Source organism: Doryrhamphus excisus, linkage group LG19 (assembly GCF_037039965.1).
Source record: "Doryrhamphus excisus strain RoL-2023G ecotype Guam linkage group LG19, RoL_Dexc_Guam_v1.1, whole genome shotgun sequence".
Taxonomy (NCBI): Eukaryota; Metazoa; Chordata; class Actinopteri; order Syngnathiformes; family Syngnathidae; genus Doryrhamphus; species Doryrhamphus excisus.
Genome location: NC_136375.1, coordinates 14859944 through 14872478, shown reverse-complemented (window position 1 = coordinate 14872478; position 12535 = coordinate 14859944). Strand labels below are relative to the sequence as shown.

At 40.4% G+C, this 12535-nt stretch overlaps 2 protein-coding genes across 2 annotated transcripts; one reads left to right on the top strand and one right to left on the bottom strand.

Annotated features, from left to right (window-relative positions):
• Positions 1–531: 531 nt before the first annotated feature.
• LOC131106922 (uncharacterized) lies at positions 532–3265 on the bottom strand. Its single transcript, XM_058056470.2, has 9 exons — positions 3098–3265; positions 2091–2238; positions 1956–2000; positions 1836–1880; positions 1672–1761; positions 1384–1443; positions 1267–1306; positions 1092–1202; positions 532–1018 (listed from the first exon to the last, which is right to left on the bottom strand). Exons 1-9 carry the CDS (start codon positions 3109–3111, stop codon positions 723–725), a joined length of 849 nt encoding a protein of 282 aa, XP_057912453.2. The 5' UTR covers positions 3112–3265; the 3' UTR covers positions 532–722.
• Positions 3266–4480: 1215 nt separating this feature from the next.
• On the top strand, positions 4481–11447 carry LOC131107154 (deubiquitinase DESI2). Its single transcript, XM_058056898.2, has 5 exons — positions 4481–5203; positions 7973–8045; positions 8425–8518; positions 8583–8724; positions 9806–11447. The coding sequence occupies exons 1-5, from the start codon at positions 5165–5167 to the stop codon at positions 10046–10048; spliced, it is 591 nt and encodes a 196-aa protein (XP_057912881.2). The 5' UTR covers positions 4481–5164; the 3' UTR covers positions 10049–11447.
• The last annotated feature ends 1088 nt before the right edge of the window (positions 11448–12535 follow it).

Genomic DNA, 12535 nt, shown 5'->3' with positions numbered 1-12535 from the left:
AAAAATAAAAATTAAGATATTTGAGAACAGTGGAATGTTTTATCAGAGCTTTTATTGTAGAAAATCGGAACCAAAGCACTGAAAAAGTTTGTATATTTTTCTGTTTTTAATAAATGTGTTTGGTTTTTTTTGGAAAACCTGATGCGGCCCAGTCTCGGCCAGACCCTAGCTCCAGTGGCCCCCAGGTAAATTGAGTTTGAGACCCCTGATCTAGGATTTGGGCATGGACAGATCATTTGGTATCAAACAATTCTGAAACACTGGTGGCAAAGCTGCGCCATGGGTGGTTGAGTGGTTAGCGCGCAGACCTCACAGCTAGGAGGACCAGGGTTCAATTCCACCCTCGGCCATCTCTGTGTGGAGTTGATTTCACTCGGGTACTCCGGACATGCTAGGTTAATTGATGACTCCAAATTGTCCATAGGTATGAATGTGAGTGTGAATGGTTGTTTGTCTATATGTCCAGGGTGTACCCCGCCTTTCGCCCTTGTGAGGAAAAAGTGGTAGAAAATGAATGAATGAATGAAGATGTGCCATTCATTATTGTTTATTTATTCAACCGAAAAATCATTTAAAGCTGATTTTTGGCTACAAAGTTACTGAATCATTTCCAATGGTATTGTTGTCAATGAACCAATGAATCAAATATCGTTATTAAAAGCAACTGTGACAGCCCTGCCGGGTATCAATAATATGGCGGATGGATGCCCCCACTTTCGACTCTACATGGGATCAATGAGGAAGCCGCTGAAAACGGTATATCCGAACAGATTAGGAGTTGTCTCCAAGTCATGGTCGCCGTAAGGCTTGACAAACACGCTTTCTCCCTGCTGCAGTTCTACGATCCTGCTGCTGGTGCCACTGTGGTGGTTGTTGTAGACGTAGTTTATCACCCCCATAATCCACTTGCTCTCCAGGGCCCCCATCTTCCTATACATGCCAAGATCTATGTTCCCATCTTTTTTGTGGTAGGTCAAGGTGAAGAAGTAGACCCCCTTGCAGGGGGCTGTGAAGACACCTGTAAGAGGGACAGTCGCACCTTTGTTAGCGCCCCCCCCCCAGTGGTGCTGACTCCTGAGGTGACATCCTACCTGTGCTGCTGTCATAAGCGCCACCCGTGTTGGCGTACACGTTGCCGAAGACCAACTTGTCATCTTTTTTGATGTCACCGCGTGATGCTGAGAACGCTACCTTACGTTTTCCTGCAGAATGAACATGGCGTGTCAGGTCGTAGGTCACAGGTCAACTACACCTCAATGACCTTACCGGCTACTTCATACAGCTGATCCACACGTCCTTTCAGCGCCTATTGAGTACATGTATTTGTCAATACTGTAGTATTTTGTACATGTATTCAAATGAAGTATCCAGGTGTGTTTTTACCTGATGTTTTGCTTCTATGGCGTCCTTGTCCAGCTTGTCCAGTATATGTGCTTCCAGTGCCTGCAGGAGTACATGTTATTGGTAATACTGTAGTACACCACTAGTACTGTGCTTACTCGGGTCATTCTGTCTCCTACATCACTGCTACTACACTACACAAATACTACTAGAGTTGGAGTTACAAGAATGACTGGTATTCTGGTCAGGGTCAAGGACAAGCTGGAGCCTACTCCAGCAGCTCTGTGTATGCAAATGAAGTATCCATGTTTTTTTTGTTGTTTTTTTTACCTTCAGTTTTGCTTCTTCAATATCCCGCTCCAGCTTGTGCAGCTTGTCCAACATGAGTACTTCCTGAGCCTGTACACGCGCTTCCAGACTCTGCAATGTCGAGGGTAATACTGCAGTACTTCCTGTCTGTGTATGCACCCCCAAGTACCCGGGTGTGTTTTTACCTTCAGTTGTGATGCTACGTTGTCCAGCAGGCGTGCCTCCGTAGCCTGCGTGAGAACGTGCAGCGGGTAGTACTACTGTATATCCGTGTATACAAATAAAGTATCTTAGTGTGTTTTTACCTGGTTGGTGTTTACAATGTCTGCGGCTGGCTGGTCCGCGAGTATCTGCAGGAGGGCATGTTGTGGTAATACTTGTGGTAATATTGTTTTACGTCCTGTACATGTATGTTCAGTAAAGTATTCTAGTGTTTTTACCTGGGGGATGTTAGTCGGCCCCGGTACCACGGCGATGAAGATGAGTCCAAAGATGACGGTGGAGAAGATGGTGCCCACCGGGAGGAGAAACGCCATTGGAGGCTTCTTGCCCGGTATGTCTACCTTCCTCGGCATGTTGCAAGTTCTCCTGGGAGAATGGAGATGGAGGGTTGGAGTAAATTAAAGCGATGGTTTGGATCGGAAGCAGGAAGTCGATTGAAATATTGCAGGGATAGGTGCAGAGTTTGGAAGATCTAGAAAGCTTTGTGCGGGTTATCTTGTGTAGCTGCTCTATAGGACTCCACAACTCAATACAAATTGCTGAAAATGAGCATCATAAGTCCTTTTAATAATATTTCACTTTTTATTGGTAGCAACTTTTATCCTGAAAATACGTATTTTCAGCATAAACAACATTGCATTGAAGTTGGGAACAGTTCCTCTGGATCGGCAAACCAGGGTGGTGGTCTTCAAGAAGGGAGACCGGAGGGTGTGTTCCAACTATAGGGGGATTACACTCTCCTCTTCGGCCTCCCTCAAAAATCCCTCCATAAACTACAACTGGTTCAGAACTCTGCTGCCCGGATCATCACCAGAACCCCCTCAAACTCAAACTCAAAACTCATCTGTGCAAACTAGCTTACTCCCTCTAACTGCGTCACATGCCCCCCCCCTCTTATTTATTGTATGTTCTTATTCATTGTTTGTTCTCTTTTATCTTGTATTTTATATTATATATATATATATATATGTGTGTTTTTATATCTTCTGTACAGCCACCTTGGGTGTCCTGAAAGGCGCTTTGAAATAAAATGTATTATTATTATTATTATTAGATATAAAAATCATGAATGTAGTTAAATAAAAAAATTTAAAAAATACTAACAATAACAATAACAACAACAATAATAATAAAATAATAATAAAAATAATAATAAAAATATTTACAGTGCACTGAGCCATGTCCTGCCATCAATATTTTTCACCAGCACTCAGTTCTTACTTACCAGTTAGCTCCCATATCTGCCGTGTCCCTGGTCTGGAAATTATTTCTATCAATAAAGATTGTCCACAGATACCGAGTCGTATCTTTGGTTGATTATATTGTCGAAGTTGTCCAGTCACTCTACGGAACAGAGGGCAGCCTGTCCAAGAGTTCAAGGTCCAATGGCAAAAAATGACACAAACAAGCCAAAACGGTGTGTGAGGGAGTAGACAGTCTGACGAGTTAGAAAACTAATTACATTGGGACACTGGTACGCCAGTTGGAATACCACTGGTATACTGGTATACCAGTATTATAAGTGTCAAAATTTGATTTATGTCATGAGGGGGTCACAGGTCCCATGGGGTCATAAATCATATCATGGGCATCACAGGTCACATGGGGTCATAAATCAAATATTGACACTTAGTTCATCATACTCTCTCTGACAGGACAACTGATAGCGACAGTAGATCCAAATAACTTTGGCCAGGGCTTTAAAGCTAACTTTACCTTACTTTACTTATCTAAATACTCTTTTCTTTCCATTTCCATTTCTGCTCAGTAACCATTCCCAAACATTCAAAAACCATTTTATGTTGCTTTCTTTCTTTTTCATAGTATTAGGACTTAAATATATATATATTTAAACTCTATGTTAGTAAAAATTGTAATATCACAAGTTTATTCTCATAACATTGCCACTTGTCTTGTATTTTACAACTTCTTTCTTCTAATATTTTGACTTTGTAAAATTACAGCTTTCTTTCCCTGTTTTTTGCTGCTTGTATAAAGAAAATTCAAAACATTTAAACTTTCATCTTAAATAATCTTTGTAAATGTTGTTTTTATAATAACCTTATTAAAATAATATTCTAAACCGGAAGTCATGCTCTGAATCATTAACGATGATTAACGACATCATTTGACGGACTCTTTGCATTGCATATTAGCATTTAGGAGGCACAAAGCCCAAAGTGTTGTTCTGCTGTTTGCGGATGTTTGCGTTTCAGCTTCAAATTAAGAGCACCACATTGGATGGGTTTGTGACATGATGTAACGTTTACTATGAAGACAAGTACATTGGTTGGGTTTATAACATGATGTAAGGTTTACTATGAAGACAAGCTGCGCCCAAGTGAAAGTCCGATGTATGGCTAGCCGATGTATTTCCTTGGTAGTACCAGTACTCCAAGAGGTGCCTTCCAAAGCAACGCTAGCTTGGACCGGATGTTAGCATTTTGTTCTCAAAAGACGAGCCGAATAACCATCGTGGATCTTTAAAAACGTTTTCCTGTAGTTACAACATGACTTTATATCTCTCCAATGATTAGGATGGAAATGAAATGATACATTTCCAAGCGATTTTCTCTCTGTGGAGGAGAGCTATAACCGGAAGTGTGTCGTGTAGCTTCACAACAAGAGTCGTACAATCTTGACAAGGCATTGCTCGAAATTGAATATGTTCGGCGTTGATAGTTTGTTTAAAAAGTGATAAAATGCGATGCAAGTATAATCGATCCAGAAATAGGCTAACGTCCTCCCTGTCATCCGCTGGAGGCGGTCGGTATGACGTCATCGGGCATCCAGAAGAAGAGGCGGCGGAGCTGCAGTCCCCCAACCACAACGAACCAGCAAGCTTTGGGACCTCCTTCAAACACACGTAGGAGGCGCTGGGGTGGTGGACATGGCGGAAGGATGCTGGGTGATGACCATGAGCCGGAGATGCTGCCACGCCGGCCCAAGATGCTTCCAGTGAGGCGAGAACCTCACCGCCATCGTCACAAATCATCCATTTGGTGTACACGGCTTCACCGTGGCGTCCGTGACGTCATCAGGAGGACTTCTGCTTTGCTTTGACACACCTGTAGGCCTTCGACTACTTTAGATCTTCGCTCTTTTTTGGGGGGCTTCTTCCACGCCGCGTGGATATTTGACATTCTCTACATGCATTGATCTTAAGGATGTCTTCTTTATCCTGCGTGGATGCCATGTCGTGGACCAGCAGTCGGTGTGCGCGTGCGCGTGCATAGTCCGCTCCGAGGAGGGCGTGGGGGGAACTGACATCCAACCCAGCAGCTGTGGAACCATGGCCAACGAACCTGTGGTCCTCAACGTGTATGACATGGTGAGAACTTACACTTTACCTTGGACACTCGTTTAGTACTTTCCTGGACTCGCTCTAGTACTTTCCTACACTCATGTAGTACTTTCCTGGACTTACTCTAGTACTTTTCTACACTCACTGTAGTACTTTCCTGGACTCACTCTAGTACTTTCCTGGACAAGTACTAGTACTTCCTTACACTCATCTAGTACTTTTCTACAATCATGTAGTACTTTCCGACACTCATCTAGTACTTTCCGACACTCATATAGTACTTTCCGACACTCATCTAGTACTTTCCTGGACTCACTCTAGTACTTTCCTGGACTCACTCTAGTACTTTCCTGGACTCACTCTAGTACTTCCCTACACTCATCTAGTACTTTCCTGGACTCACTCTAGTAGTTTCCTGGACTAGTACTAGTACTTCCTTACACTCATCTAGTACTTTTCTACAATCATGTAGTGTTTTCCGACACTCAGCTAGTACTTTCCTGGACTCACTCTAGTACTTCCCGACACTCATCTAGTATTTTCCTGGACTCATCTAATACTTTCCTGGACTCACTCTAGTAGTTTCCTGGACTAGTAGTACTTTCCGACACTCATCTAGTACTTTCCGACACTTATCTGGTACTTTCCGACACTCATTTAGTACTTTCCTGGACTCACTCTAGTACTTTCCTGGACTCACTCTCGTACTTTCCTGGACTCACTCTCGTACTTTCCTGGACTCACTCTAGTACTTTCCTGGACTCACTCTAGTACTTCCCTACACTCATTTTCCTACACTCATGTAGTACTTTCCTGGACTCACTCTAGTACTTCCCTACACTCATTTTCCTACACTCATGTAGTACTTTCCTGGACTTACTCTCGTACTTTCCTGGACTCACTCTAGTACTTCCCTACACTCATTTAGTATTTTCCTGGACTCATCTAATACTTTCCAAGACTCACTCTAGTATTTCCCAACACTTATCCAGTACTTTCCTGGACTCACTATAGTACTTTCCTTCACTCATTACGTACTTTCCTGGACTCACTCTAGTACTGTCCTACACTAATCTAGTACTTTCCTTGACTCATTACGTACTTTCCTGGACTCACTCTAGTACTGTCCTACACTAATCTAGTACTTTCCTACACTAATCTAGTACTTCCCTACACTCATCTAGTACTTTCCTACACTAATCTAGTACTTCCCTACACTCATCTAGTACTTTCCGACACTCATCTAGTACTTTCCTGGACACACTCTAGTACTTTCCTACACTCATCTAGTACTGGTCTCACTCCTACAGTACAGTTCCTGTGTGCTTTCCTTAGACTGACTGTAGTAGTTTCCTACACAACATTCCCAGTTTTCCTTGGACTGACTGTAGTACTTTCCTACATGACACTTCCCGTTTGCTTTCCTTGGACTGACTCGTGGACTGAGTGGAGTAGTTTCCTACACAACATTCCCAGTTTTCCTTGGACTGACTGTAGTACTTTCCTACATGACACTTCCCGTTCGCTTTCCTTGGACTGACTCGTGGACTGAGTGGAGTAGTTTCCTACACAACATTTGCTGTTTGTGTTCCTTGGACTCTCTGTAAAGACAGCGAGGTTGCAGTGTGAGGCAGACTACTGTGGACTTTTGTGGTAGAAAGTGATTATCTTGCAGTAAATTGAAAGATGAGCCTGCAGGAGGATGAAGGATGTTGTTCAAGGTGAAATCAATGACACTGCAGGAAACACGGAAACACATGCTAATGGAAAACTAAGATGCTTGACATGCATGCTACTATTCTCTGTCCTAATACATAATAATAATGATACTACTATCATTATTATTATGAATTATTATCATGAATGCTTACCCATCCATCCATCCATCCGTTATCTGTTTTCTATACCTCTTATCCTGACTAGGGTGGGGGTATGCTGGAGCTTATCCCAGCTCAATTTTGGGGTACACTCTGGACTGGTGGCCAGCCAATCACAGGGCACATATAGACAAACAACCATTCACACTCACATTCATACCTATGGACAATTTGGAGTCGCCAATTAGCCTAGCATGTTTTTATAATGGGGGGTAGCAGAGCACGGAGAGAACATGCAAACTCCACACAGAGATGCCCGAGTGGAGATTCCAACCCATGTCTTCCCATCTCCTGACTGTGTGGCCTGCATGCTAACATGCTAACAACTATGAATGCTCCCATTATTCCCAGATATCTTATCAATGGAATTGTTAGTAGTACTAACAGTCCACCTGGTATTATTGTATCTGTAAAATTGTCATGCAATCTGCTATTATTATTTATTATTTTATATTTATATTTAAATATTTTAAAAATAATAAAATATTATAATAATTACTATAAAATTAAAATAATAATTATTATATTATTATTATGTAAAATATGCAAATATAACAATAATATTATATATAATTAATATAATTAGCATTAATATGATAATTATAATAATCCTAATAGTTCTAATAATTATTATAATAATCTAATAATAATAATAGTTATTATTATTATTATTATGTGCTTGTGTCCCTTTTTTCAGGAGCACTTTGTAAACAACAGACCATGTCAAAAAACGAAATTGATAAAACCATCAAAAGGTTGGCTCAGGCCATGATGCCAGGTTGTATGTTGAGTTTAAATGAAATACTTTGGAAAGATTGGGCGGGCCGTATTCAAACACTTGGCGGGCCGGATGTGGCCCCCGGGCCGTAGTTTGCCCACCCCTGCTCTAAACCCTTGACGATGTCCCCTTCTCACGCAGTACTGGATCAACGACTACACGTCCAATCTGGGAATTGGCGTCTTCCACTCAGGCATCCAGATTTACGGCCGAGGTGAGAGCGCCATTTTTAACTGTGTTTAGTATTTGACATCTCATATTTACTACACCATGTATGTATAATGTATCTCATTCATAATTTTTTCGGATTTTTACAATACGCAAAGAGAAAATAAACACAAACATTAAATATGTATTAGTTGAACATTAACATGATATAGAACCAATATAAACAATGGTCCTTGAACTTAAGTAAAACTAAAATCATGCTGTTTACTAACAGCAGAAACAGTTACAGACTAAACAGTCTTGACTGCATTAAAACTGTATTAAAACAGACTGGAAGATCTAGAAAGCTTTCTGTGCTGGTTATTGTGTGATGATTCCGGGCTGTAAATGCTATCTTTATGAATAATCATCATGGTTTGTTGTAGAATTTGCATACGGCGGCCATCCTTACCCCTTCAGCGGCATCTTTCACATCAGCCCGGGGAACGCCGCCGAGCTGGGAGAGACCTTCAAATTCAAGTAGGCGCTGTGTTAGCGTTAGCGCTGAGTCGTGTTCATTGATTGATTGATTGATCGTAAACAGGGAGGCCATTGTTTTGGGCACCACTGACTTCACAGAGGAGGACGTGGATAAGATCATGCAGGAGCTCGGCAAGGACTTCAAGGGCGACGCCTACCACCTCATGCACAAAAACTGCAACCACTTCTCCTCCGCGCTGTCTGAGGTCAGTGGCACAAAAGGCCAGCATGCACCTCATCACCGTCACACCACAGGCGACCAGGCACGCCGTCTTGGGGGTGTCTTGTATAGGCGAAAAAACATTCATTCATTATTCATAGCAACATCATACATAATATTATGGTCATATTCCCATAATATTACAACTTATACCTCAATCTAACTTTCCAAAAAATGATTTAGTTTTGTGTCTCATATCTCTAGTTCACCTCCGTGCTACTAAAATGACATGGGGGGGTGCTTTTTTTTTTTAATCTTAATATTTTGACTCCATGCTCGTTCATGCTTCATTGTTTTTTTTTTCATATTTGCCCCATATTTCTTACAAAATAATCTGCAACAATTTTCTTAATATTATTTTATATTTTTTATATTATATATTTTTCATAATATTAGCACTTTTCCCCCAATTTTTTCAAAAAGGACAATAATAATATATATTATATATATATATATATATATATATATAATATTATAATATATATAATAATGACTTTGAACTTCATGCTATTAAAATTACAGTATTAAGGTTAAGTATTAAGTACAGTCTTAATATTATTTTATATATTCTACTATATTCTATATTTTTCCTAATATTAGGACTTTTTCCCCCAACTTAAATTTTAAAAAATGACAATAATAATATATATAATATATATATAATAATATAATATACATAATAATGACTTTGAACTTCATGCTATTAAAATTACAGTATTTTTTCTCCAAATATTACAAGTATATTCTTGTAAAAATGCATATTTTTCCTTTAATATTCAGACTTTATGCTACTAAAATAGAAATAAAATAAATAAAAAATGTTCCTGATAATATTAGGACATGACGTGGCAACTTTTTCTTGTATGATTTGTCAACTATTTCAGATTATTTTCTTCTGGTAATTATGACATATTTTAACTTTATTCCCGTAATGTCGTTATTTTTTTTCTGCAAGCTAATTTTCCAAAAAAAGGCCATTTTGTTTTGTTTGTTTCTGATAGTATGATGACATTGTTTATTTCATACGTATTTATTATTATTATTATTATTATGTCTTGTCTGTACAGCTGCTGTGCGGACGTGAGATCCCTCGCTGGGTCAACAGGCTGGCCTACTTCAGCTCCTGCGTCCCCTTCCTGCAGAGCTGCCTGCCCAAGGAGTGGCTCACCCCGGCCGCCCTGCAGAGCCACATCAGCCTGGGCCTCCACAAGGACCGCCACCGCCATTCCAGCGACGAAGACAGCCGTCCTTCCTCGCCGTCCGGCACCGCCTCGGGCTCCTCCCGCGGCTGTCGCCACACCCGGGTGTGAGCGAGCGAGGACCCAGCCGGGCGGGTTGACGGCTGGACCACAGGACCGGCGTGCGCACGTGCTCGCTACCTTGTTCCCTCAAGATGGATGCACATTTTTAGCAGCTCCTACCAGGGCCGGACCGTCCCCCTACATGTGATCCAGGTTTAGGTTGCATTCCGGGGATCGTTATTTAGTTATCACATCTTGAATTCAATATCACATTTGATTACTTTTTTTTACAACAAAAAACACTCTGGTGGGTTTTTCATGTTGATTGACAAACTTAAGAACTATCTTGTTCTCGTTTTTTTGCGTTTTTTGCAACAATTTAACTTATCGATTTACAAGACATACAAACTAAGTGCATTATCCCATGTTTTATTCCAAATCTTGTTGTTGTTGTTATTGTTGTGAATGTATTTGTGTCCAAGCAGTGTTGCTCCACCACATCCTGGAATATACTGGAAGATACCAACGACACACCAGGGGTGTCCAAAATTTGTCTAAAATGGGATATCTATATGTCAAGAAACATTTTTTTTTTCTTTCTCTTAATATTCATTCATTTTCTACCGCTTATCCTCACAAGGGTCGCGGGGGTGCTGGAGCCTATCCCAGCTGTCTTCGGGCAAACAACCATTCACACTCACATTCATACCAATGGACAATTTGGAGTGGGCAATTAACCTAGCATGTTTTTGGAATAGGGGAGGAAAACCACACGCATGCACGGGGAGAACATGCAAACTCCACTCAGAGATGGCCGAGGATGGGATTGAACTCAGGTCTACTAGCTGTGAGGTCTAACCACTCGACCGCCGTGCAGCCTCTCTTAATATTGTGACTTGAAAAAATACATACTTTTTGATTGAATATTTTAACTTTGTGCTACAAAAATTACATAATTTTTTCCTCATAATATTACAGTTTTATTCTTGGCAAATCCAAATGTTTTGTCTCGTTGACATACTACCTTTTTCTATTAATATTTTGACTTTATTCTCATAAAATGACAGGTGTCTTTTTCATTTCTGCCAAGGTTTTCTTCTGTATTTTTCAACGACTTCCATTTTGTTTTGGTAAATTGTCTTTTGTCTTTGTCGTATCCTGTAACTTTTTTGCAACCATTTCCCAAAAGTGACAGTTTTGTTTCTCATGATATTATGATATTATTATAAAATTAATATTTGTATTAAATATTTAATTTATATGCCACTAGACTGAGATTATTTTTCCTCCTTTTTTTTGTTGTTAGAATATGACTTTTTTCCATTCATATTTTGACTTTATATTTTGAAAATCACAGCTTGTTTGTTTTTTTGTTTGGTTTTTTAATTTCTGCCAGTTAAAAAAAAAATGTTTATTCAACTACTTCCGCTTTTTGGGGCAAAATCTTCCTCTTAAATTTTCCACTTGCTGGGTACTGGGTGCTGGAGCCTATCCCAGCTGTCTTCGGGCGAGAGGCGGGGTCAGCCAATCACAGGGCACGTATAGACAAACAACCATTCACACTCACATTCATACCTATGGACAATTTGGAGTCGCCAATGAAGCTAGCATGTTTTTGGAATGTGGGAGGAAACCGGAGTACCCGGAGAAAACCCACGCATGCACGGGGAGAACATGCCAACTCCACACTGAAATGGCCAAGAGTAGAACTAGGATCTCCTAGCTGTGTGGCCTGCGCGCTAACCACTCGTCCGCCGTGCAGCCAACCAAAGAATACAAACAATAACATATACTGAATGCTACTAAAATTATGTTATTTTTTCCTCATAATATTACCATGTGATTCTTGAAAAATGGAAACTTGTGAGATGACAATGTTTGTTTCGTAATATTTTGACTTTATTCTTGAATTATTACTCTATTAAATTACAAGTTTCCTTGATAAATGATATTTGGCCGCACTTTGGACACCCCTGCTGTAGATTCACACTGAGTGACGTCACAACCAATCAGTGGTGCTGCTTTCATGATTGACAGATAGACTGACCAATGCTTGCATTTCCTCTCCCTTTCAAACCAAATCCACTTGGTTGCAGGCGTGAACGGCCAATGTTTACACACTGCTTGCTTCATTTCACGTTTTGTTTGGCTTAGACAATCTTTTATCAATGATTATTTGTTTAATGGTGTTTTTTTTATTTATGTTAGGTCCATCCCTGCAAGGACTCTTTCTCGGGAAGGAACTTAAAAGTTGATTTATCGTCTTTTCAGCAGACACTTTGTCCAGTATGTTTCATAATGGCCATTATGTCACTTTCTACAAAGTACACTGAGACAAGTATTTTTTCTAGCGTCCTTTGTCGTCTTGTATTTCCCTTTCCTACCCAAATGATGACCTAGTACTGGAATAAAGAGACAAGTACTAATACAGTGTTCAGTTACAACTTTACAACAAGTAGTAAGTAGGCTTGTGTTCAAACAGACGTTGCCAGACTCTGGCACGTATCCGCCCGTACATGCGTATCCGCTTTGAAACGTTCCTTTAGGCTCTAATCG

Excerpts from the sequence above, each read along its gene's own strand:
- LOC131106922 (XM_058056470.2), bottom strand. Across the intron at positions 1,881-1,955 it reads ACATTGTAAACACCAACCAG|GCTACGGAGGCACGCCTGCT; the intron begins GTAAAAACACAC and ends GTTCTCACGCAG. Across the intron at positions 1,307-1,383 it reads CCATAGAAGCAAAACATCAG|GCGCTGAAAGGACGTGTGGA; the intron begins GTAAAAACACAC and ends TGTACTCAATAG.
- LOC131107154 (XM_058056898.2), top strand. The coding sequence starts at position 5,165 with ATGGCCAACGAACCTGTGGTCCTCAACGTGTATGACATG. Across the intron at positions 8,519-8,582 it reads GGAGAGACCTTCAAATTCAA|GGAGGCCATTGTTTTGGGCA; the intron begins GTAGGCGCTGTG and ends GATCGTAAACAG. Across the intron at positions 8,725-9,805 it reads TCTCCTCCGCGCTGTCTGAG|CTGCTGTGCGGACGTGAGAT; the intron begins GTCAGTGGCACA and ends TTGTCTGTACAG.